General features: G+C 41.2%; 2 protein-coding genes across 5 annotated transcripts; one reads left to right on the plus strand and one right to left on the minus strand.

Annotated features, from left to right (window-relative positions):
* Positions 1–5,703: 5,703 nt before the first annotated feature.
* Positions 5,704–18,326, minus strand: LOC103648769 (U-box domain-containing protein 33). The gene is made up of 8 exons (XM_035965068.1): positions 18,185–18,326; positions 17,640–17,761; positions 12,851–12,945; positions 12,646–12,723; positions 12,456–12,546; positions 11,854–11,946; positions 6,515–6,847; positions 5,704–6,423 (listed from the first exon to the last, which is right to left on the minus strand). Exons 1-8 carry the CDS (start codon positions 18,324–18,326, stop codon positions 5,704–5,706), a joined length of 1,674 nt encoding a protein of 557 aa, XP_035820961.1.
* Positions 18,327–18,693: 367 nt separating this feature from the next.
* LOC103648768 (protein split ends) lies at positions 18,694–22,970 on the plus strand. 4 transcript variants are annotated; one of them, XM_035965313.1, is made up of 7 exons: positions 18,694–19,015; positions 19,690–19,762; positions 21,189–21,329; positions 21,403–21,713; positions 21,812–21,890; positions 22,038–22,627; positions 22,715–22,970. In XM_035965313.1, exons 1-6 carry the CDS (start codon positions 18,752–18,754, stop codon positions 22,622–22,624), a joined length of 1,455 nt encoding a protein of 484 aa, XP_035821206.1. In that variant the 5' UTR covers positions 18,694–18,751; the 3' UTR covers positions 22,625–22,627; positions 22,715–22,970. The 4 variants fall into 4 exon arrangements, with proteins under 4 accessions (XP_035821206.1, XP_035821207.1, XP_035821209.1 ...); XM_035965314.1 differs by having other exon boundaries at positions 21,406–21,713; XM_035965316.1 differs by having other exon boundaries at positions 18,877–19,015; positions 19,893–21,329; positions 21,406–21,713.
* The last annotated feature ends 491 nt before the right edge of the window (positions 22,971–23,461 follow it).

Raw genomic sequence — 23,461 nt, forward strand, 5'->3', positions numbered from 1 at the left:
GACAATGACTATAGCATATTTTTAATCCATGATTTCAAAAATCACAAATTTAGCTTCGTAGCTAAGTCACATTTGCAGTTGAGGGAACCATTCCCCTTCTTTTTCTCTTCGTGCTTGATTTAAAATGATTCATGATGGTATGATGCCGAATGATGAAATGATATGATGCAAAAGATGTTTGGGTTAAAATGATGATGTAAACATATTATAATAATACTCTGCATCCCCTTAGGAACGAATTTGGAGTCTCTTCACCTTTACTAGGTGGTATCTTAGCTCTACATCCCATTAGGAACGACTTTAGAGCTTCTTCACCTTTACTAGGTGGTATTTTAGCTCTACATCCCCTTAGGAATGACTTTGAAGCTTCTTCACCTTTACTAGGTGGTATTTTAGCTCTGCATCCCCTTAGGAACGACTTTGGAGCTTCTTCGACATTTTTTGTTACACTCGATGGTGTAACCTCAGATTCATTACAAAGTGTCGAAGGTTGCACCTTCTCAAATTGTTTTTAAGGCAAAATGTAAAGCAAAAGAATAAAAAATTACAATAGATGTGCATCGAATTCTTGTTCTAGCCCCTTTGTTGCTTCAGTAAATATGTCGGGATTATAGAACATTGTTGTTGACTGTTCGGGCTTCAGACTCTTCTCTTGCATCACGCTGCTGCTGAACTTGATATTGCCCCTGAGGTTGCTAACTGTGAGATGAAGTTGGAGCTGATGCAGGTGGCTGAGGTAAGGTCCACCTAGCTGGAGAGTGACTTTCCAAAGCAACCGAAGCTATAGGTTGTGGAAATGGTTGTTGGTTACACACATACTCTGGGATGTATGGAGAGTATATAGATGGCCAATAAGCATGAGGCCCGCGAGCTCGGCACGAAGCCCACTGTTTGGGCCCGGGCCGAGCCCGGCATGGCCCGGTTCTATGCGGGCCTGGGCCGAGCCCGGCACGGCCCGGTTCTATGCGGGCCCAGGCCGACCCGGCACGAATAAGCGGGCTGGGCTTGGACAGAAAACTAGGCACGGTGGGCTAGCCCGGCACAACCCGTTTACCTCTAAGCCCATTAAGCCCGCTTTTTTACACTAAAACGTGCTTACCGGCCCGTATAGCCCATTTTTCGACCCGCTTTTTTCGTGCTAAACGGGCCGGTCCGGCCCATTTAGGCCCGCTGCGGGCCAGGCTCGGACAAGAAATTGAGCTCGCGTGCTTAGACGGGCCGGGCCGGTTTTCTAACCGTGCCTGATGGGCCGGGCTTCACCGGGCCCGGGCCAGGCCGGGCGGCCCATTTGGCCATCTCTAGGAGAGTAGCACGAAGCAGTGTGAAGAACTTGCTCCGACTGGTTCTGTCGTGCTTTGACCTCAGCTATTTCCTTCTGTTTTTGTATCATAACTTGGCAAGTCCTTGTTGTATGTCCCTTGTCCTTTCCATAGAACAGGTAGAACAGGCTTCTTGGTTGGGAGTTGTATCTCCCTCTGAAGCCTCGTCCTTCTCTGCCTCTTGGGGCTGGCGGTATGAAGGAGCTCTGTTGCGCCCCTATTGACAGGGAGCTGCGCTGCTGTCCTTGATTATGATTGTTTTTGTCTTCGCTTTGACTAGGGATGTGGATTGTTCTGACATTCCTTGGATGAAGCCTTCCCCCGAAGCCCCTGATCATCTCAGAGTATCTGTAGGCTTCCTCCCTTCTTTGTAGAAAATCATTGTCATCTCTGATATACTCATCCATTTTTTGGAGAAGCTTCTCTAGGGTTTGAGGAGGTTTCCTGGCAAAATAATGTGCCATTGGACTTGGGCGAAGTCCCTCAATCATTGCCTCAATGACAATTTCATTTGGCACCGTTGGTGCCTGGGCTCTGAGGCGTAAGAACCTTCAGACATATGCCTACAAATATTCCTCATGGTCTTGTGTGCACTGGAATAAGGCCTAAGCAGTTACTGGCTTCGTCTGAAATCCTTGAAAGCTGGTGATCAACATGTCCTTCAGCTTTTGCCAAGACGTAATTGTTCCTGGCCTGAGAGAGGAATACCAGGTTTGAGCAACACTCCTGACCGCCACGACGAAGGATTTTGCCATGACAATTGTGTTGCCACCATAGGATAATATGGTTGCTTCGTAGCTCATTAGAAATTGCTTCGGATCTGAGTGGCCATCGTACATGGGTAGCTGGGGTGGCTTGTACGTAGGAGGTCATGGCACAACCTATAGCTCTGTTGCTAGGGGAGAAGCATTATCAAAAGCAATGTTGTCATGGTGAAAATCATCATACCACATATCATCGTGGATGTGATACTCCTGACGAAGGTCTCTTTGTTGTGGTCTATGCCCTTTCTCAGTATCTTGTGTGATTTGTCGCATTTCCTCGGCTGCTTCGTCAAACTTGTTTTGTAGCTTCGACAGCCGAAGCATCTTCTCCCTTCTCTTTTCCACCATTTGATGTATGGCCACTAGGTTGCTGATCTCTTGGTCTAGTTCTTCATCTTGTGGAGTTGGGCTAGTGGCATTTCTCTTCTGACTTCGGGCCTCCCTTAGAAGGATTCCATCTTTATTGGTGTCCAGGGGAGCAAGAACAGCCCCTGGCGCCGTTGTCTTCTTCGGCGACATGACAAAGGTGGTCGTTGAGTTCACCGGAGGTGAGCACCAATGTTGGACACTTGTCCTTAATTGCTATGCACAATAAAAAACAAGGCAGCACAATATTAGAAAAGATAGTCAACCTTCATCACCAAGTAGTCATCACTTCGGGATAACTTCCTTGGAGACGAAGGTTAAGATTTTACTGAATGAATTATGATTTATTATTACAAGTGAATAAATGAATGTGTAAAAGATATTAAGAAGTTGAAACATGACAACTCATCTCAGATATATCAATATAATACTTCTCCTCCTTCGTATATTAAATTTATAAACATACCTTTGACTCAAGAAAGTGATTCAGATCAAAGGTGAGGTAAAGATAAGATTACACACAGCAATCGTTCGGCCCTCCAAAAAAGGTGCTTTATGAAGGGCAATGTTCACTTATTTATAGAGAATTGTACAACTTCGTACAATATTACATTTATGCCCTCAGAGATTACACACGGGGTTTACAAATACCACAAGGACAACATTGTCTTTTTCCTTCAGCGTTCAGGATGACACCTTCTCCTTGCATCATCTTCCTGTGTTTTTATGACGAAGCTACCTTCGTTACCCCTTCATCGTTCTATACCGAAGATAGTATGATCCCGAAGCTCCTGCAATGCTTGACAAATATGCTGATAACCAATGATTAAGCATGTTTTTGAGGACCTTCGAAAGACGAAGGCCCCTAATAGCTGCTACTTCCTTATAAACACGTGACTCGACTAGAGCACCCAATTTGCCTGATTCAGAACCCCACCTTTGTGAGTGAGAATCACCCTTGGACAAGGTTCCTTGCGTTGTTTGCTTGTCCACTTGTTCTTTCGATTTGCTTGCAGGTTCAAGGTTGTTCTTGGCAAGGCAAGAACAACAACAATCAGGAAGGCAACACACCGCCGTTCTTTCCCAAATCGAAGTTATCTCCACTCTCATCGAAAGATCGGGAACTCCATTCTCATCAATATTTTGCTCAACAAAGTTCTTTCTTGTATTTGATAATCAATAGATTAACCGTGAATGATCATTTGTAGTATAGTAAAAGTAATAGTTTGGTTCTTTACTCCTCGTTGTCCTATGGAACTTTAACTAGTTACAAGCCATAAGGTCCCTATCTGTTTCTTCCTCATACACCTATCTTTTTATTGCATTTATCCCCTTCTATTTGCTATTGTGTACATTTGTCATGGTTATAATTCAAATCAAGCTTGAGATGCTTAGTTTCCTCTAGCCCGCCGCTTCCCTATGGAAAATACGATAACTGGAATACTCCCGGTGAAGGGCTACAATCGATCTCCGTGCGCTTGTGGAGTAAAACTCAATTGGCATAAGAACTGCCAATAGCAGCCATTGCACAACTCATTATTTTGGTATTTGGTATATGTGGTTGTGTGATGTGATCTATGTTAATCTGTATTATGAACGTGAAGTTTTAATATATGTACATGATTAATTGAAATACATTTTTGTAAACTTTTAGTTTATATTTCAAATATTCATGTGTTTCTGAGTTGATGAGGGACTTTGTCACTTATAGTCCCCATACCAGCACTAATAGGTCGGGCTATATCGTGCATAGTAACACAACATGACATGATTTAGATGTTATAGTGTTTTAGGTCACCTGTTGGAGCTCCTATGAGAAACCGTAACAGGGCAACATAGTTAAAATGATATTACCTTCTTCCCTTGCCACGAAGCATGGGCGGGACTACTTTAAAGCAAGGGCATTCAATTGAATACCCATTATTTTTGACAAAAAATCATGTCTACATGTATGTGTTATGTATATACACTAAAATATTGTATAAACATAAAATAATAAAGTTTTACATCTATTTGGCTCAAATTTGCTTTTCACGGGCTTTTTCTATTTCTCTACAGTGTGTCGCATCAAGCAGCACAATAGGATATTAGGCATTAGCTTTTACCTGTTAGCGTGCTAGAGCTATGTACCGCTGCTCGGGCACCCGACGACCCGAGAGAAAGGGGTTGTGACTACCCACGTTCAACGGTCGCTCAGTGGTTGCGCAATCCTAATCTTTTCTTTAATGAACTTTATAAAAACAAGCTAAGAAGCAAGATAGGACAAAAAAATCTTAAATGGTTGTTTCGTTACTTTTATTAAAAGAGCGCTCTTCTTGCGAGTAAGGACAAGGACATTGTCACTCAATTTTAAAGCTTGAAGCATCAAAAAGTTGTCTTATAAAATATAAGTTTTCTTATGCTATTTAACATTCTTTATTTTTAAGATATTGCCATTAGCTAGTCGATTATGTCAAATAGTTAATACTTTGATATATTGAGTGTTGAGTAATATCATAGAATGAACTACAGTGGAGGAGTTTCGAAGGCTAAGCCCTTCAAAGATAACACGAGTACATTAATTGCTCATAAATGTCGTATGCATGGGTACTGTTCATCTATTTGTAATCGATATCATAAATTCTTTATACAAGAACCATACAATCACATGAGTTTATTTTTGTCTCACTCACGACATGTCTCTTCTGAACTCCCTTGTCTTTTCAAAACCTGGGTGATGAAGCTCTATTTTGAATGTTATTTCACAAAGCGCACCGATGATGCAACAAAGCTTTGTTTCCTCCGTGCCGACGAAGCCTTGCTTCTTCCTTCATGTCAACTGCCTCATGAACAGACTTAAAAATCACATTTTGTTACTTGATGACCTTCGATACAACCTGCTCTCCAATAATAAGTGTTGTGCCTCGATGTCAACCTAGACATGGTGGTATTATTAGCTACTCGTACATTCTATCCATTTCTATACATATCTCAACCTATATATACATGATGATATTATTCAATGTATGTCTTATTTAGCACATAAACCCTTCTACCACCACTTTGTATAGCTTTATAAAAGAACACTAACAAACCACGATTATACCTACGATTGGATCCAAATCTGACGGATAAAGAGACTCGGTTGCACTCTTACACTTAATGGTTGCTTGTATAGTAGTGATTGCCGGTGTTATTAGCTAGTAGTACATTCTGTTCATTCCTATACACAACATCTTTGCATCCTTATTCCCCAATACAAGTACAATATGTATTCAGCATACGAAGCAGTTCCATTTCCGAGCTTTCTTAGGCGGCGCTGCCTTGTTCCTCAGGACGAGGAGCGATTTCCATTGAGCGTCGCATGTCATCAATGGCCGCTGCTTCCTCTCAAGGCTGCAGCACCTCAGTGCCAGCTTGAGAAGTCGCGCGGAGTGCACCTGTGGCCAGGGTCCGGCAGACACGTCCAGCAAGCCGTGCAACTTACTCCGCGCCCCTCGCACTTGCTCGGCGATGTTGAGGCCATGCAGGCCCGTGAGAAGCTGCAGGATGACAACACCGAACGCGTACACGTCCGACTCCGTGGTGAGCTCGCCTGTGGTGAAGAACACAGGGTCAATGTACCCCATGGTGCCCATCGGGTTCGTCCGCCGGACGATGGTCTCCTCCTCGTCCTCGAGCGGCTTCACGTGCACCATCCTTGCCGTGCCGAAGTCGCCCAGCCGGGCCGCGTCGCCGGCGTCGAGGAGGATGTTGGCCAGCTTCAAGTCGGCGTGGATGATGGCGTTGGGGCGGTGGGAGTGGAGGTACGCCAGCGCGGACCGCAGCTCCACGAGGATCCTGACGCGGTCCTCCCACGGGAGGAGGCGCCCCTTGGAGAGCCTGTCGAGGAGCGTGCCGTTGGGCAGGTACTCGTACACGAGGGTGCACGACGCATGGCAGACGCCGACCAGCCTCACGATGTGCGGGTGCTCCAACTTGCTCAGTACCATTACCTGTGTCATGGAGTTCCAAACATTAATTGCACATATGACTTCAAATACTAGATAGAAAGAATGGTTGCATTTAGAGCACGCGTTACGTTACCTCATGCTGATACTCTGAGAAACCTTGTTTGCCGTCAGGCCTCAATGACTTGATAGCCACAGGAATGCCCTCCAAGTCTCCTTTGTACACTGGCCCGTATCCGCCTTCTCCAATGATATTTTCTGAGCGGAAGTCACTGGTCGCTTTCTGAATTTGTGAAGCTGAGAACTGGACAATGTGCTCTGGAATTTTCAGCTCTGGATATCTTGGTTCAGCCAAACACTTCTTTGGCGAAACGGCGGCAGTTTGAGCTGGTAACGAGCTGCATTCTTCATGATTGTGCACCTCTCCTTGCAGCTCCTTCAGCTTCTTTTCGAGTCTGTCAATTTCCTCCTGTCCAAAGGCAACACGAAGTCAGGGGCGAAGCCAGCCAATAAGTGTTTTCATTAGAGGATAGGATCATCTACACGGTAAAGCTGTACATTATGCTGTTTCTTCATTGATTTTCTAAAATCTATCGGTGTCACATAACACCAACAAATGCACGTAAGAAAACGAACCATTTTAGTCAGATGAAATGTAATCATCGTTTGGATCTTAAACTATTGAGCAATTCTTCTCCTCTCCATCTCTATCCCCCTCTCCTTCCTCCCCCTCCCTTGCCCTAGTTGCTCACTACTACAAGAATCGTTTCACCTACGGTCGTTTTGGGCTAACGGAGTCCGCCTCGGTTAGAGCTAGATTGAAAACTTAAATCCCATCTAGGAATCCTGGTGATTAAGTGATAAAATGAGCTAATTTTCCATTTAATCCCCAGAAATCTCGGAGGAGATTTTAGTTTCCAAACTAGTCCTTAAAAAGGCCTGAATTACTGTGGTTTTCTGGAGATATGCTCTTTGCCCCATCTTTGTTAACTACATTATTGAAATTGGGCATCATAACACGTTTATCCTGTTAGGGGGTGTTTGGTTCGTTTAGTCACCCTCCTAAACATTAGGGATTAAACTTTAGTCCCAAGAAATCCTATTTGAAACAATTTGTTGTCACTCCGTTAGTTATATTAGAGACAAAAGTGACTAAAGTTTGGGAGGTGAGAACCAAACACCACGTTAATCACATTAACAGAGGTAGGTGCACATTAATAGAGGTAGGTGCCTTAATATGCTTGCCTTAGTTAATGATCTTTAATTCAGACAACCCAAGAAACTAAAAAACCTCAAAACTTTGGAGAAACAAACTTGCAACCTCTGACTTAGCTACCATTACACCATACACCCATTTGTGAGATTATATAAAATGCTATCCTTTTATATCAATAATTTATAATATTATATCGGATATTTTGACTACTAAATAAATTTTAAATACAAAAAACTTTTAACTACAAATTTTGAAATCTTATGAAGTACTACGACTTTGGTATAGGATATATCTCCATCCAAGATTGTTTAAAAATGAAAAATGAATAATTTTTTTAAAAAAAAATTAAATAAATATTTGAGACTATAAATAACTTCAAATAAGAAATTATTCAATAACAAACATGTACCTTAGGTCGGCCACTACAACTTTGATATTAAATATGTGAAATTCAAGATGGTTTAGAAATTTCAAAATTTTTGTTTCAAAATCTATAAAAACACATATTTATGATACTAAATGACATCAAATTCAAAAATAAATTCAACCACAAAGTTATAAATCATATTGTGAACTATAACTTTCATATAGAACATATCAACTTCCAAGATTGTTTGATAATTTAAATTTCAAAATTTTACACTTACATTATATATAAAGAATGACTTCATTTGAGTTTATATAAAAAGTTGTGAATTATTTATTTATGAAACCATTTATAGAGGTGAACATCTTAAGATGTTTGTCTATATAAATCGATTTTAGGATGTAGACAGTTAGAATGGACACCTTTGAAAATAACGAATTAACATAAGCGAACGTGTCAAGGTGCATGCCTTGAAAATTGATTTGTAGAGACATACGTCATAAGACAATCATCTCCATTAATCAATTATTTTTGGATGTACTCACCCTAGAACGTGTGCCTCCATAAATGATTTTTTGAGGCGAGCATTTTTCTCAAGTCTCACCGACCATTAATAGAGGCAACATGTATTATGTTCGGCTCCATTAATCCACCTACCCCTTGCCTTAGGCCTACACCATCTCTAGTTCTCCACCCACTCCCTAGTGAGGGTCATCACACCTAGTATTTAAAGGGGCCAAGCATTCATAGGCAATAGCAACACCATGTCGGCAGAGATGAAGGCATTGCTTGAGATTTTCACCAACGACATTGCTAAGCACATGGACATGGTCTAGGAGCAATTCATCAATGTTGATGCCCATATAAGAAACATGAATAAAGGAGGCTCCATGAAGGACCCTAACGCCACTGTCATAGCCAAGGCGAAGTTGAAACGTGATCCCACCACCAAAGAGCTCAAGATGGAGACCAAGCAAGATATGGATACCACTAGTAAGGAGAAGATGGAAGGCTCCAAGTCATCTAGGACCCAAGAATGTGGAGCTTGTGATGAACAATTTGTTTGTTACCCCATTAGAACTAGAGGTGCCACATGTGGCACTTATGCACCCATCGTATGATCACCCAACAACAACCTCATGATCCTTATTGGTACTCCGACTCTGCTACCACATGTTGTTGTTCATGATGTATGATGACAAGGAGGATTATCCGTCATATCTTAATCTTTATAATCATTTTGTTAGTCCAAAAAAGATAACGAGAAAGTCCGGTATGCCTATTTTCATCTAACAACTAGAGCACAAATAGCCATACATGCACGTGACACATGATAAGGATGTGGCCAACTCCGTGTACTTCACTCGTTGCATGAATGAATGCTTTGGCACCCTAACTCAGTGTAACCTACTAGATGTGCCACTGTCATCACTGATGTCAACAAATATACAACAACAATATGTTGTGTAGCATGTCCTCTACCTCTAAAGGAACCTTCATCGACAACTACTACAACAACCACACCGTCATCATCATCGATAACATCACCCAATGCACCACCTTGCACTTTCAAGTGCCTCATTACCAAGGGGATGATAGAGTGATGCCACATGAGGCTATGCATCAACTATGATGAGTAGTTCACTAGTGATCATAAGTGCAAGTACCTCTTTAACATCACACTCATCAATGACTTCGAAGATGATGAAGCTGACCCTTGATCATGATGATCATCGATTCCTAGAACTTCAATGTGTGTGGTTGGTGCACCATGTTCTAGGTAGGCATCGACCTTGGGCAATGCATGTGCATCCTCATTTACACTAGCACCATGCACTAGATCATGATGTCAACTCCACCCGATTAGAGGGTATCATGGAGCAACACATCAACACTGCAATCCTAGTCATCGACAATAATGAAATTGCCTTTCGAGGAGCTTTCTTCAATGTGCGTCTCCACATTGACTCAGAGACAATCTAGATTTACGCATTCTAGGTGGACCTCAACATCAATGTCAACATCATCCGAAACACACAATTGATGGACAACCTTGCTAATATCCTCTAGAACTTCATATCTCTAAAGATACAATTCCAACGAGGCCAGTGCATTGTCACCTTTACCAATGTCTCCAAATGCTGAGCACCACACAACGTGCTTGGACTTCCTCCCGACCCTTTGCCACCATGCCTCTGCACCATGCACCACCACAGTGGACGTTACCACAACCATAGTCTCAACACTAGACCACATCAGCCCAACACACCTGGCTCTATCTACCTATGTGTCATTATCTTTAGACACATATGACACATAGTTTGAGACGTGCATGAGCTGCACGGTACTGCCACTATGGTAATTGGAAGAATGACATGGTCCATTCAATAAGGGGTCCTCTTCTTTGATAGGTGCTTCTATCATTCAGTGGCATCACCACTATTACTGGGCTTGCTGGACACTCTCCTCATTGTTAGACATATGGCAAACCTATGACTCATCTCTATGGGCTTCCATACTCCATTGAAGATAGTGGTCATCAAGTACACCTTTCCCAATGCATACTACTATTTATGATTGTGATCTTCTTCGATGACACTGCACCCTTTAGCGATATGCTCCACTTGAGGATGTCCGTCGTCAAGGATCGTGTCGATGTTATGTGAATGTGCGATGGGTTGCATCCTCCCAAGCATAGAAAACCATGTACATAGCTGTTAGAGACTCTCTATGGTCGTGCAGTTGTTCTCCAACAATGTTGGTGTTATGTTTCTCATTCACACTGCCACTTCATAGGCACATGCTCTTACATCGTCCACCAGGACTTGCTGCTACTACATATTTCGTTACATCAGCAGCTGCTAATACTACTTTAGTTTAGTATTGACCGCACTTGCAACAACATCATACGTCGGGGCATCATGTTGGGTTGTCTCATCATCTGAATCAAGGTGGTACCCTTTGGAAAAGATCTTCCCTTGCATGACATCAACATTTGAACCATGATTCAGCATGAGGACGCACATAGTGGAGATGGGGGAGAGATGCTAGGAGCCTAAATATGGGGCCTCGAGACATGCTAAGTGATGCCCAATGTAAGGCTTTGGTTTGGTCCTCAATGTCGTCTAGGGTCTGGAGTGCATAGTTAGGCAGCACCCTCAAAGGCTTCGCTAGTCTCCACCCACCTAGGCCTAGTTTGGAAACCCAAATCCACTAGGGATCCCTGCATTTTTGCAGTGTGAGGAATCCTAGGAATAATATTTGAATAAGATATTTAGTTATTTATGGAATACTTTCTCTCCCTAAATTTATCTCCCCTTTCTTTGGAACCATCCCCTAGAGTGCGCCAACACCACCTCCACCCACCCCCTAGTTAGGATCATCTTATTGTAGTTTTGCAATACAAGTCCTTAAAAAATTTAAAGAACATGAGGGAATGCCTATAAATTAAATCTGCAGTTTCTCATGAACAAACTAACTTTAGTTTTGCCAAATTTTTACTCGTGTTTTTTTGTCAATAACAAAGAGTGCTTTCTTTTGTTGAAATTGGAAATAAGTCTCTCAATATGCTTTTTATATAAAAAATAGGTTGTTTACAAAAAAGGAGGCTGAAAATATTTAGAGACTTTGACCAAAGATTTATGTCTTCATTCAACAGCAACAATAAGATTCCAATAATTCCATGTTATCATGGGGCCTGCATTTTAGTTTATGTATGTGTCTATTTTCTTGAACCTGTATGATTGATGTAATCAACTTACCTGCATTATTATTCTTCTAGTTTTGAATGAATGATTATTACCATAAGCTTAACAAATCAAAAACATTGCTAACTTTCTGTGTCCATAGTTAGCAAAGGCCTATGCAAAAGTATGTGTGATGTAGCTTTTACCATAATCTTGGCAGCCTTTTCACCATTAGAGAAGTCCTCCGTCTCGCAGGTGCTGGGTTTCTCAATAAATTCTTCAGCTGTTGTGTCATCCTCCTGAACATCATTTATGAAGTAAGAAATGAAGTAAATCAAATATGTAGTACCTATACAAAGTGCAGGAAAAAATAACAATGGGAGTTTCTCTATTTCCTCTTTTTATTAATGGAACTAACTTTTTTAGACGTTAGAGCATCTCTAATAGAAATCCTAAATGAAGTTGTATTTTTAAATATAGGACTCTAATATAAAAATTATTTCACAAAAATTATCAAATAATTATAGAACTCGGTCTCTCAGGTGCTAAATATAAGACCTCATATGTTGTACCTCTATCCTCGTTTTATATACTGTTCCTAACCATGTATTTTTTAAATAACATTATCTTTTTACTAATAACAAGATATATGACTCAACTGTTGGAGCTGGCTCTAAACACTTTAAATCAGGTCCTATTTTAATTTTTAGAACTCAAATATAGGACTTCTTATTGTAGATGCCCTAAGACTCATGTAGCTAATTATTCAGTAACCACGTAATATTACTAAGGAGGTCATTGTACCCACTCTGCATTTCCGAGCTCGTTCGCGTATAGATGCCAAAATATCTGAGCTGCTTCCATGTCCAGTATTTCCATTGGTCTCCATGCAATCATTGCTGTGCATTTCAAAATGATTATGTAGAGTCTAATCCAGATGTTACACAAATAATGCCATCCGTAGTACTCATTGACTTGGTGGAATGTCTTGATTATACCTGGTGGAGATGTGTTTGCCATTTAGGACCAGCCAAACTTGACAACATCGTCTAAGCACATCTTGTGTTGATATCTTCCTGCAAATCCTAGTTTATTTTTTTAATACTACTATAATAACATTTGTTTACTTTTATTAGAGTACAAACTTTACATCGAGCAGTACATGTCAAGATGCTATTGTGAATGAGTATATCAAGTTCAAACCTTGAACCGATGACAATTCTCTTAATTTTGAGCTTCTTTACCAAGGTCACAACACCAGCGCCAACATCACGGTGTGTAAGGTAATATGCACTAACCTGCAAGAACATGCACATATCCGTTTACAAAACATGTTTTGTGCCAAAATTTACCTTGCTTGCTTAGATATAAAACTTGGGTGCTCTCAAATTATCTCCGTGTTTAGCCTCCTTTTAAAAGAGAGCTAAGGTTAACGAAACATGTGGTTGTGCTATGTCTCCGCAATGGCCATGTCTGATGAGTGATGGTCAAAAAGTTAATTGACTTTGGTTTAGTGTTGGTTAACCTCAGCGTGAATGTGGTGTTGTATATATGTCTCTTGGCTTGTGGTGTGGATATGTGGAACACAGAGACAGTGGGCGATGGCCAAAGTAAATGTCAAGTGGCTTCATGCAGATGGACTGTGAATGGCGGAGGATGGATGCGGCAGAGGATGGACACTAATGCTTGGACTGTGGGACTAGAGAAATCGGAGGATTGACCCTGATGGCTGACACCAAGGAATGTTGATAAGTGTATGAATAAATGCTGAGAAGTAGACCATGTTGACTATATCAAGGCAACAGTCAACAAAGTCAATCGGAGATGCTGGAGGACTTGGTGATTGGATGGTCGAGAACGGTGGTACACATGCTGATCATCACGAAGGAGTCATAGCGAATATGTTTCTCTAGGAATTTTTGTTGGATTGGACATCAAACCATGTAGAGGATATTTTTATGTTTAAGCCTCATTCTAGATGGACCGCGATAATAATTTTTTAATACTATGATAATAATTATATTTGTTTACTTTTATCAGTGTACATGCTTTACATAGAGTAGTACATGTTATGATTCTATTGTGAATGGGTATACCAAGTTCAAACATTGAACTGATGACAATTCTCTTACTTTTGAGCTTCTTTACCAAACTCACAACACCAGCACCAATGTCATGGTGTGTAAGGTAATATGCACTAATCTACAAGAACAAGCATATACCTGTTTACAAAACATGTTTTGTGCCAAATATTTTACGGATGAGGTCTTTTTTCTTTGATTGCGAATAAATAGTATATAAAATCTGCTATGAAAATTTGTATTCTTATTTCTAACACTGAGATTGTAAAGATACTCTTTATTTGTTGATCAAGAATCACATCTAAATTGCATCCAAAGTATCAAGACTTGCATGACTTAGAGAGTGCAAACACATGGTTGATATGTGCCCTTATGATTTAGGTTTGTGACGAGTGATTATCAATGGAGTAGCATATTGGGTTGGTCGTATGGACTAACTGGGGTATGAGTGTGTGTGTGCAACATGTCTATTGGCTTATGATGTGCTGTTGTGGAGTTTGGAGAAAATGGTCGATGGCGAAGACGAAGTTCATGTGGGTACATGCCAATGGACTGGGAGTGGTGAAGGACGAGCGATGGGTGTTGATTGAGGGACTAGAAAAGCCAAGTGTGCAGTTGTGGTGGGAAATACATAGGATCATCAGTAGGCACAAGGACATAGCAGAGCGGACCGTCTTGTCGACGTAGTTAAGGGCCGGCGAGACACGAGTCTAGGACATGGGGGATCCATATGGAGTATGCTACATGTAGAGGTTTGGTGGTTGAGCCTCAAAATCACCCAGCGATGGTTTGCATGGGTCTAGCCTCAAACCCTGGTAGTGCAGTTGTAGAGAGAATTAGAAGCGACATGTGGAACTCGTAGAGAGTGAGTCAAGGCGAAGCATCTTCATGAAGGAAGTATGTCTATCAGATCATTAGATTAAGAGTTGGCCTATTTTGCCCTCACTGAGCGGATAACCTCTATGCATATAGAGGTAGTTTAAGAATGTGAAAACCCCCTCTATAAATAAGGAGAGAGGGATGAACCAACCAACCATCTCTCTAACTATATATCTAGGTTTTTGTTTGGGGTTTTGCTCTCTAGTTTCTTTTGTCTAAAGATCCTTAGGTACTATAGACTTGTTGCATCTATGTTTTTGTGAATCACGAAGTGTGTCCTTAACCACACCGTGACATTTGTAGTAAATCCCTGAAAAACATTTGTTTGAAGTTCTGTTTTAGTTTTCTTCGTGAGCTCTTCAATTTGATCTTATGTGAGATTTTGTGAATTTAGTTCTTGGTGACATTTGGGCTGAATAGAAATGTGTTAGGATCTTTTACGATCATTGCCACCAAGTGGTATGAGCCGATCCACTTAGAGCATGAATTTCTGATCCTTTGAGCCATTTTGAAAAAAGCCCAATTCAAATTCGTATTTTTATTTGACTTTGATGTTTAATTTTTTTTGAGGTAATATATTGTGAGAACCTTTAGAACTCTCTTTGTGAAAGTGTATGCAAAATATTAGCTTAATTGGAGTCCTTTGCATTGATTTTCATTATGGAACATTAATTCGACCTCCTAAAAACATCATTAGTGAACAATGTTGTTTTGAGAAATTTTGGACTTTTTGGTGTCCGCTTTGATATTTGATTGTTTTGTTGGACCCTTGTATGCTCTAGGAACATTTCTAAAACATGTAATCACTAGTTGGTTGAGATGTTTTTGGTTTGAGCATTCTCTTCATATCTATTGAAGCAAAGCGATTAATTTCCTGATTTGGAATTTTTCCTTGCAAACATATTTTTTTGCCGATTTTAGCACTTCGCTATGTTCTTCAGTCATCATCAAGAACATATAGCTACTAGTTGACACTTACACATCTCTTTTGTATCTTTTGTAGTTTTGGAGGTTTTAGTGTAGCATTGGAAAGTAAGACAAGATTGCCTAAGCATAAAGAATTTTTATTGGCTACCATTCACCCGCTCTAGTTGCCTGATTTGATCCTTTAATTGTTATTAGAGTAGATATTTAGCAAGTTCTTGATCATAGAAGGAGACATGGAATGTGGTATTGGCACACAACTTTTCTTTGATGGGTCAAATTACTCATACTAGAAGATCGACGTGTTAGTATATCTTCAAAATATTAGCTCGCGGGTTTGGGAAAATTGCCTTGAATAAAACACCTACATGGTCCTACAGCATTAAGTTGCTCCGCCTCAGGCAGAGAGACATGATGTGAACAAGGCCAGCAATGCTTTGTTGTCATACCTCTTGGTCATTGAGTTTGACAAAGTGAGACATCTTGATACGACTCATGAGACTTGGGCTACCATGGTGAAATTCCAATAGCATATTTTCATGTGAAAACTAGACTCTTTGAGATCAATCGACGAGAGTATGAGAACTTTGTTCAATTGACTGGAGGGACCATCGATTATATGGTTCTTGCTTTTAGTTGATTATGAAAAAGATGCGCGTAAATAAGGTGCAGTTGCCATACGACGATTATAAGAGAGCACTCAAGTTACTATATGCTCTGCTCTAGGGGTTTGGGAGGTGAAGGTCTCGACAATCATATAGTCATCGAACTATGAGACCCTCGCAGTGGATAAGCATTTCAGCAAGCTCAAGTCTATTGAAATTGACCACAAGACTCACGCCAAGATTAAGAACCCTAGTGCTCCCACCATGACCCTTGTCTTAGAATGTGGTCCTTCCTTAGCTAACTCTTCGCATGCTTTGTTCCCTTTGTCCTCTTTGCTATCTATTTTAGAGGAGTGGGTTGAGTGCCTTGAGGATGAAGAGTTAGCGCTTGTGGCCAATCGGTTAGCGCGGCTCGACAACAATCTCATGAACCGATGACGTGGCGTGGGAAGGGTGTCTGCTTAAATTGTGAGACACTGACCACTTTATCGCCATGTGCCCCAAGATGAAGGGTGCCAGTTTGAGAAGTTTTGGACTTGTCATTATCCATTTTGTGATCGATTTGTTTCATTGGACTGGTGTATGCCTTAGGAACATTGTTCAACACATGCAGTCGCTAGTTGGTTGAGAACATCCAGCCACTAGTTGACGATTGAAGTAAAGTGGTCAATTTCATGATTTAAGAAGGTTTTTCTCGCAAACACATTTCTAGCCGATTTAAGGGTTTGATTGTGTTCCGCAGTCATTATCGAGAACATCGGCCAGTCACTAGTTGACACTTACGCATCTCTTTTTTTGTGTCTTGGAGTTTTGTGTGCAGCGTTGGATGCACTAGAACTAATAGTTAGTTGACTAAAAATTGTTAGTAGAATTAGCTAGCTAACAAATAACTACATAACTATTAATTAATTTACTAAAAATAGCTAATAGCTAAACTATTAGCTAGAGTGTTTGGATGTCTCAACTAATTTTAGCCACTAACTATTAGCTCTAGTGCATTCAAACACCCCCTAAATCAAGATTACCGAACATAAATAAATTTGTATTAGCTTCTATTCATCCCTCTTTCGTTGTCTAATTCAAACCTTGAGCCTATATTGGATTCAGATGGCCTGCGATAGATATACTCTGAGCACCTTCACCATGGTCAAATAATCCGAAGGCCGTTCTGGGTGCTTTAGTTCTGTATGTTTCGAGTATCTCGGATCATATATCTCATTTGTTTTGTACTTCCTTGAGCATTTATTTAATGTTTTCTTAGCACCAATATTTTAAGAATAATTGTGTCTTTTGTGTCCTTGCATGTGGCTTTAATGTTCGGGAGGAGAGAGGTTTGTTGGTTAACAAATATGGGCCTTTTTCTTTTTAGAAGAATGTCTTGGCTCCCATTTAACATCCTCTAATCGTTCTCCATTCTAGTCATTAATTAACATACACTATGCCTAGCTTACATATGAATACAAGCTAAAGTAAAATATAACTAATGACAAATTAGCATATTACCTTCCTTGTGCCGCACTGACTTTTGTACACTGAAAACATCTTCATCATATGTGTAGCTTCTGTGTCCCCGTGTCTCTCCTTCTCTTTCTCGTCGGCGAACTTGTATGACGGATTGCCACCCACTGCAATTGTTAGATAGAAAAATACATATATATTAATTTATACAGCCCATGGCGACGACGGAATAATCTCCACAACAGTTAATATAAATGTTCATAGAGCATTTGTACACCAACTTATTATCTCCAAAGCACTGGTTGGTGAATAATTTGTAGACGTATATATAGCAGCTTTGATTCGACAGGTTAATTATGAAGAAAAAAAGATGTAGAATGAATCAGAAACACATGACGAGTAATAAAACTTTGATGGCTAGTTTGGGAACCTCAATTTTCCAAGAGATTTCCATTTTTCTAAGGAAAATTAGTTAATTTTTTCATGGGAAAATAGAAATTAAATGAGAAATTGGTGTTCACAAACTAGCCATGAGAGAGAGCAAGAGCATGACCCAAGAGAGCTGAACAAGCAAAGTAAGTATATCTTACTGAAGGGCATCCATTCGGAGGGCCAGTGAACGTGCACAAGAACTATAGCGGCCTCAGGAAATGCTGCAGCAGCCCACCGTATGTTCGGCTCCTCCTTTCTTGTGTTCTTTCCCACTGCGATGTGGACCACTTCGCCCTCCATCTTTTTCTCTTGCTTTTCCCAAGCTGCTACATCTGATTTGCAATCAGTAATCGAAGTCCCCTCCATCCTATAGCCACCGTGTAATTGATCAGAGAAAATCACCTTTATTAGTTTCCCTGCTGCTGCTACACTGCACCACTTCACATAGACACCGACGACATGGCATCTCCCTTTCCCCTCCTTGTCTGCTGCATTGTTGCCTGGGAGAGCCAAATGAAGGCGGCTGGGTTGTCGTGAACTTATATGCTAGTAGTATAGTAGTATATAGCATCATAAGCGCGTTATTAGGTCGTTATCATGTATGGGCCCCAGCCGCCCGGCCCCAAGTATAGATCCAGTGAGAGAGAAAAAGGTTTTGTTTCAATTAAGGCCTCGTTCGTTTCTAGAGTATCAGCCCATTCCAGGCCTTGTTCCGGGTGGAACAAATGGGCCTGGTTTGGAATTTGATAGAACTTATTTCTATTGTTCGTTTCGGTCCGAATTGGAATGAAAACGGGCCCGGATTAAAATTTTCCTTCACCTTAAGGCCCAGAACCAACCCTTGTGTGGTAACGTCCGGATCGAAACCTGGCTCCACGCGACCGACGCGGCGGCGGCTCCACGCGACCGGCGCGACGGCGGCTTTGACGCGACCGGCACGGCGGCGGCGCACAGCCCCGACGACGACCCTCCCCGCTGCCTTCTCCCCGGTGAGGATCTGCTCTCTTCCTTCCCTCTCCTATCCTCTGCTCTCTCTGCCCCAAACTCTCGCCCTCGATCTGGCGTTTGATGCTCTTCCGTCCCGCTGCGCTGCCTGCCTTGGCAGTAGTCCTTTTTTCCCTCGATGCGGAGGTCAGCAACCAAGGAAAGAAAGGAAGGGGGAGCAGTGATGTGGATCTGTTCTTGGATTGGTGTGGTGTGGATTTCGTGCGCGCGCGTTGTATGTTGTATCTCGCGGCTGGCTGTGGCCTGTGGACGAATACCACACACCGATCCGAATACCACACACCGATCGCAACACATGTTTTCCGTTGATCGCTAGATGCCACCACCCAGGTTATCTTCAGCTTCGATTCCATGTGTCTGCGCTGCATGATGAAAAGGTTGGGGGCCTGCCCGCCTGGATCTGTTTCCGTGCATGATTAGATGTAGTGCAGTGCAGGCTCTGAAACTTATTGCTTTCTGTGTATCTGATCGAATGCAATTCCAGCTGCAAAGCTTGCTCTGTTTCGCTGGAGACACCTGGTGAAAGCTAGCCTAGACTACGTGTGGTCCTGCACACCAGCTGAAATTTATGTGCCTAGATTCATGTGTTTTCTTCAAGAATTTAGTGTATACTTTATAATCATGTATGCCAGCTACTTATTTAAGTTGTTACATGTAGATCCCTACAACACCAATTATAGTTGGGGAAGGTGAACCTCCTCCCTCTTGGGATCCGGTACCAACTCCAAAAGGTATGCTGATTCTTTGTACATATATATGGTTTACTTTAGTCCTTATTACTTGTACTTTTGAAATGATACATGATTTGCTTTAAGTCTATTTTATTATTTAACTTCTACCTGACAAAAAAATATTCTTTAGTTCTACAATGAGTATCTCATTGCGGGATCGTATTAGAAAGAGGAGGGAAGAAGAAGATGATGACATGATGATATTTATTTTCCCCGCCTTATATCTGATGGGTTCTACTAGAGGTGGGGGACAAAAGAAGAAACGTCATACCTCAGATGAGACAGGCGAGGTTAAGGTTCGTCGACTGCTCGAGGGACATGTCAAGAACTGTCAAGTTACATTTCGGATGGAACCACACATCTTCAGAGAGCTTGCAACTTATCTTAGAAGGAGAAGGATCATTGTTGATACAAGGATCACGGTCGAGGAGAAGTTGGGGTTCTTCTTATACATGCTAAGTCGCAACGCCTCATATCAGGATCTCCAAGTGTATTTTGGGCACAGTAATGACACCTTCCATCATCACATCAACCACTTCTTCAATAAGGTCATTCCTGTCCTATCTCGTCGCTTCATTCAGCCTCCTGATCCTAATCAAGTGCATCAAAAAATCCAAGATAATCCTAGATTCTATCCATTCTTCAAGAATTGTCTTGGTGCCATTGATGGAACTCACATTCCTATTTCCATATCTCCCGATAAACATTCTCCTTTTCGAAATCGGAAAGGAACACTAAGCATAAATGTGATGGTGGCATGTGATTTCGATCTCAATATCACTTTTGTTTCTAGTGGATGGGAGGGATCGGCCACAGATTCTAGAGTGCTAAGATCAGCTATGAGCAAGGGTTTCCAGGTACCTCCAGGAAAATTCTATCTAGTTGATGGAGGGTATGCAAATACTCCATCTTTTCTTGCTCCATACCGAGGAGCTCGGTACCACTTGAAGGAATTTGGGGCTGGACATCGAAGACCACAGAACCCGAAGGAGCTCTTCAACCATCGCCACACACTTCTGAGGAACCATGTGGAAAGGGCTTTGGGGGTGCTTAAAAAGCGCTTCCCCATTCTCAAAGTTGCCACGTTCCACACACTGGAAAACCAAGTAAAGATACCTATAGCTGCTGCCATCTTCCACAATCTAATCCGATCACTTCATGGTGATGAAGATTGGTTAGATCATCAGCCGGATAATATTGATCCATCAAACTTTGTTGCTCTACCAAGTGGTGATCAAATGAGTGACCCAGGCACTACACAAGGCAATGCTTTAAGAGATACCATCGCCCAAGAAATGTGGGCTCAATACCAACAACATCTAAATTAGTATTTTCGTGGTTGAATAAGTTGTAATAATTTAATTAGTAGTATTGACACTTTAAGTTAGTAGTATTGTAAAATGTAATAAGTTTTTTCTTTAAAAAGCTATGGTTGGAAAAGGCTCCCCAAGGTTCAACATAGGTGGTTCCCCAAAGTTGCGTAGGTTCATTCCTACAACAAGTGCTACTAAAAAGAAGACTTCTCCTAAATGCAGTGGGGCAAAAAAGAGTGGAAGTTCTCCAAGAGGTATTGTGTTCAATGTTTCTTCATGCTTTCTTGTAAGTTTTGTATTACTGATGTGTGACCATTGTTTATGTAGTAGTGAAACAAAGAGCGGATTGGAATCCAGGCCTTGAGAGGTCTCTTGTTGACATTCTCCATGAATTTAAAGAAAGTGGATATAGAGGTGACAATGGTTGGAACTCCGAAGGGTGGAATAGAATGGTCAAGGAGTTTCATGTGAGGAACAAGTATGTCTCCTTTACAAAGTCTCAAATTCAGGATAAAGAAGGTCAGCTGAAGAGAGACTACAAGATGCTCAAAGCAGCAAAGCAACAGAGTGGGTCCACCTGGAATGAGAAAAGGAATATGGTTGAAGGACCACCAGCTTTGTGGGAGAATCTCATGGTGGTAAGTTGATTTCTTGAAATTCAATTATCAAATTAGTTATGTAGGATAACCTTATAATGATAATCTCGTATTTGATCAATGTTTTTTTAATTGTGCAGACATTTCCTAAAATCAAGAAGTTTAACAACAACAAGGCAACCTTCCCACTCTTTGATGCTTTGGGAGAGCTTTATGATGGTAAGTTTCCAAACATCATACTGAAATATATAATATAGTTTAACTTCTGAATTTCAGTATGATCCTTCTGAATGTCCCATTCTTTCCACTCGTGCTCTAGGTAGAGACATATTTTTGCTAAGTTTATATTTCTTTGTTATTGTGTAGGACACTTGGCTGAAGGGACTTGGAATTGCACTTCTCTTGAGGCACCGCAAGAGGAAGAACCGAATGAGCAACTTCAGGATGTAGAAGATGGACCACAAGGCTTTGATCTGAATGTTGTTCATGATGTAGATGATGAAGTTGATGATGCACTCACTGAAAGGAATGAAGATATGCTTCAAGGAAGGGCTAATACTCTGTCACGAGATGAAGAAAGTGGACAGCGAAGACCTGCTGCGTCAAGAAACAAGCAAGAAAAGGAACCAAAGAAGCCTAGAAAGACTGACAACATAGAAAATATGATGAACAAATACCTAGAAATGAGGAGCAAGCAAGTAGAAGATGAAGCTGCAAGAGAAAAGGAAGCAAGAGAAAAGGAGACAAGAGAAAAGGAGGCAGCTCAAAGTGAAGATTTCTCCATCAAAACGTGCATATCAGTTCTGAACACAATGGAAGAAGTGACCAAACTGGAGAAGGCAAAAGCATATTCAGTCTTCACTAAGAGCAAAGAGAATAGAGAGACTTTCATATGTGCATGTGAAGCGGATCAAGAATCAGCTTTGATTTGGCTAAGAAATGAGATGGCTTAGTAGGTATGATATTTGTGTCTTTACCTTCCACTCAACCATATTCACTTGGGCCTTTATCTTTCAATCTAATTGTTCCATTTGTTTGGACAGGTTTGGGTGATCAATCGGTGATGCTTAGCACATCTCGAGGTTTCTTATTTTGAATTGACATGCTTAGTTCTAAAGTGATGTTTCTTCTTAGCACATCTGTTCTATCTCTTAGTTGTTGAAGATGTCAGTCTATCAAGATTGTTCTTTGCGTTTGTTGGCAAGACTATAATTTATTTGTTGCTTTACTGTTTAAAACTATATCTGTTGGCAAGACTATAATTTTGGGCCTTTATCTGTTGCTGCTTGCTGCTGGAAACCATATGTGTTGATTTAAAAAAATTGCTGCCGAACAGCACACCATTACAACTACGCTCGAACAGTTACTGCTCTGGAAAGAGTGAAAGACCATGTCTGTTGCTGGAAAGAGTGAAATCATGATTAAATTATGAACCTTGGGGAGTAAACCATATATGTCTGTACTACTAATCATATGTCTGCTCTTTCCAAACCATATGATTAAACTATATGATTAAACTATATGTCTGCTCTTTCCAACCATGATTAATCCTGGATTATACGCTGCCGAACAGCACACCATTACAACTACGCTGGAACAGGCTAGAAACCATGTCTGTTGCTGCCGAACAGGGCAAAATTGCTGGAGCTGGAAGCGTTCCAGTTGGATTACTTCTTGGGCTGGAAAGAGTGAAAGACCCGGATACACTAAATCCTGGCCTGGAACAGTTACTACTCTGGAATTAATCCTACGCTGCCGAACGGGCCCTAAGGAAACATTTTCAGTACCCT

Source organism: Zea mays, chromosome 2 (assembly GCF_902167145.1).
Source record: "Zea mays cultivar B73 chromosome 2, Zm-B73-REFERENCE-NAM-5.0, whole genome shotgun sequence".
In the NCBI taxonomy this organism is placed as follows: domain Eukaryota; kingdom Viridiplantae; phylum Streptophyta; class Magnoliopsida; order Poales; family Poaceae; genus Zea; species Zea mays.

Bases quoted from the DNA above. Each gene is read 5' to 3' on its own strand.
- LOC103648769 (XM_035965068.1), bottom strand. From the start codon at position 18,326: ATGGAGGGCGAAGTGGTCCACATCGCAGTGGGAAAGAACACAAGAAAG. The intron at 12,946-17,639 runs GTAATATGCTAA...ATGTTCTTGCAG, and splicing joins GTCAGTGCGGCACAAGGAAG to GTTAGTGCATATTACCTTAC. The intron at 12,547-12,645 runs GTATAATCAAGA...TGAAATGCACAG, and splicing joins GGCAAACACATCTCCACCAG to CAATGATTGCATGGAGACCA.
- LOC103648768 (XM_035965313.1), top strand. From the start codon at position 18,752: ATGGGCCTGGTTTGGAATTTGATAGAACTTATTTCTATTGTTCGTTTC. The intron at 21,330-21,402 runs GTATTGTGTTCA...TTGTTTATGTAG, and splicing joins GAGTGGAAGTTCTCCAAGAG to TAGTGAAACAAAGAGCGGAT. The intron at 21,891-22,037 runs GTAAGTTTCCAA...GTTATTGTGTAG, and splicing joins TTTGGGAGAGCTTTATGATG to GACACTTGGCTGAAGGGACT.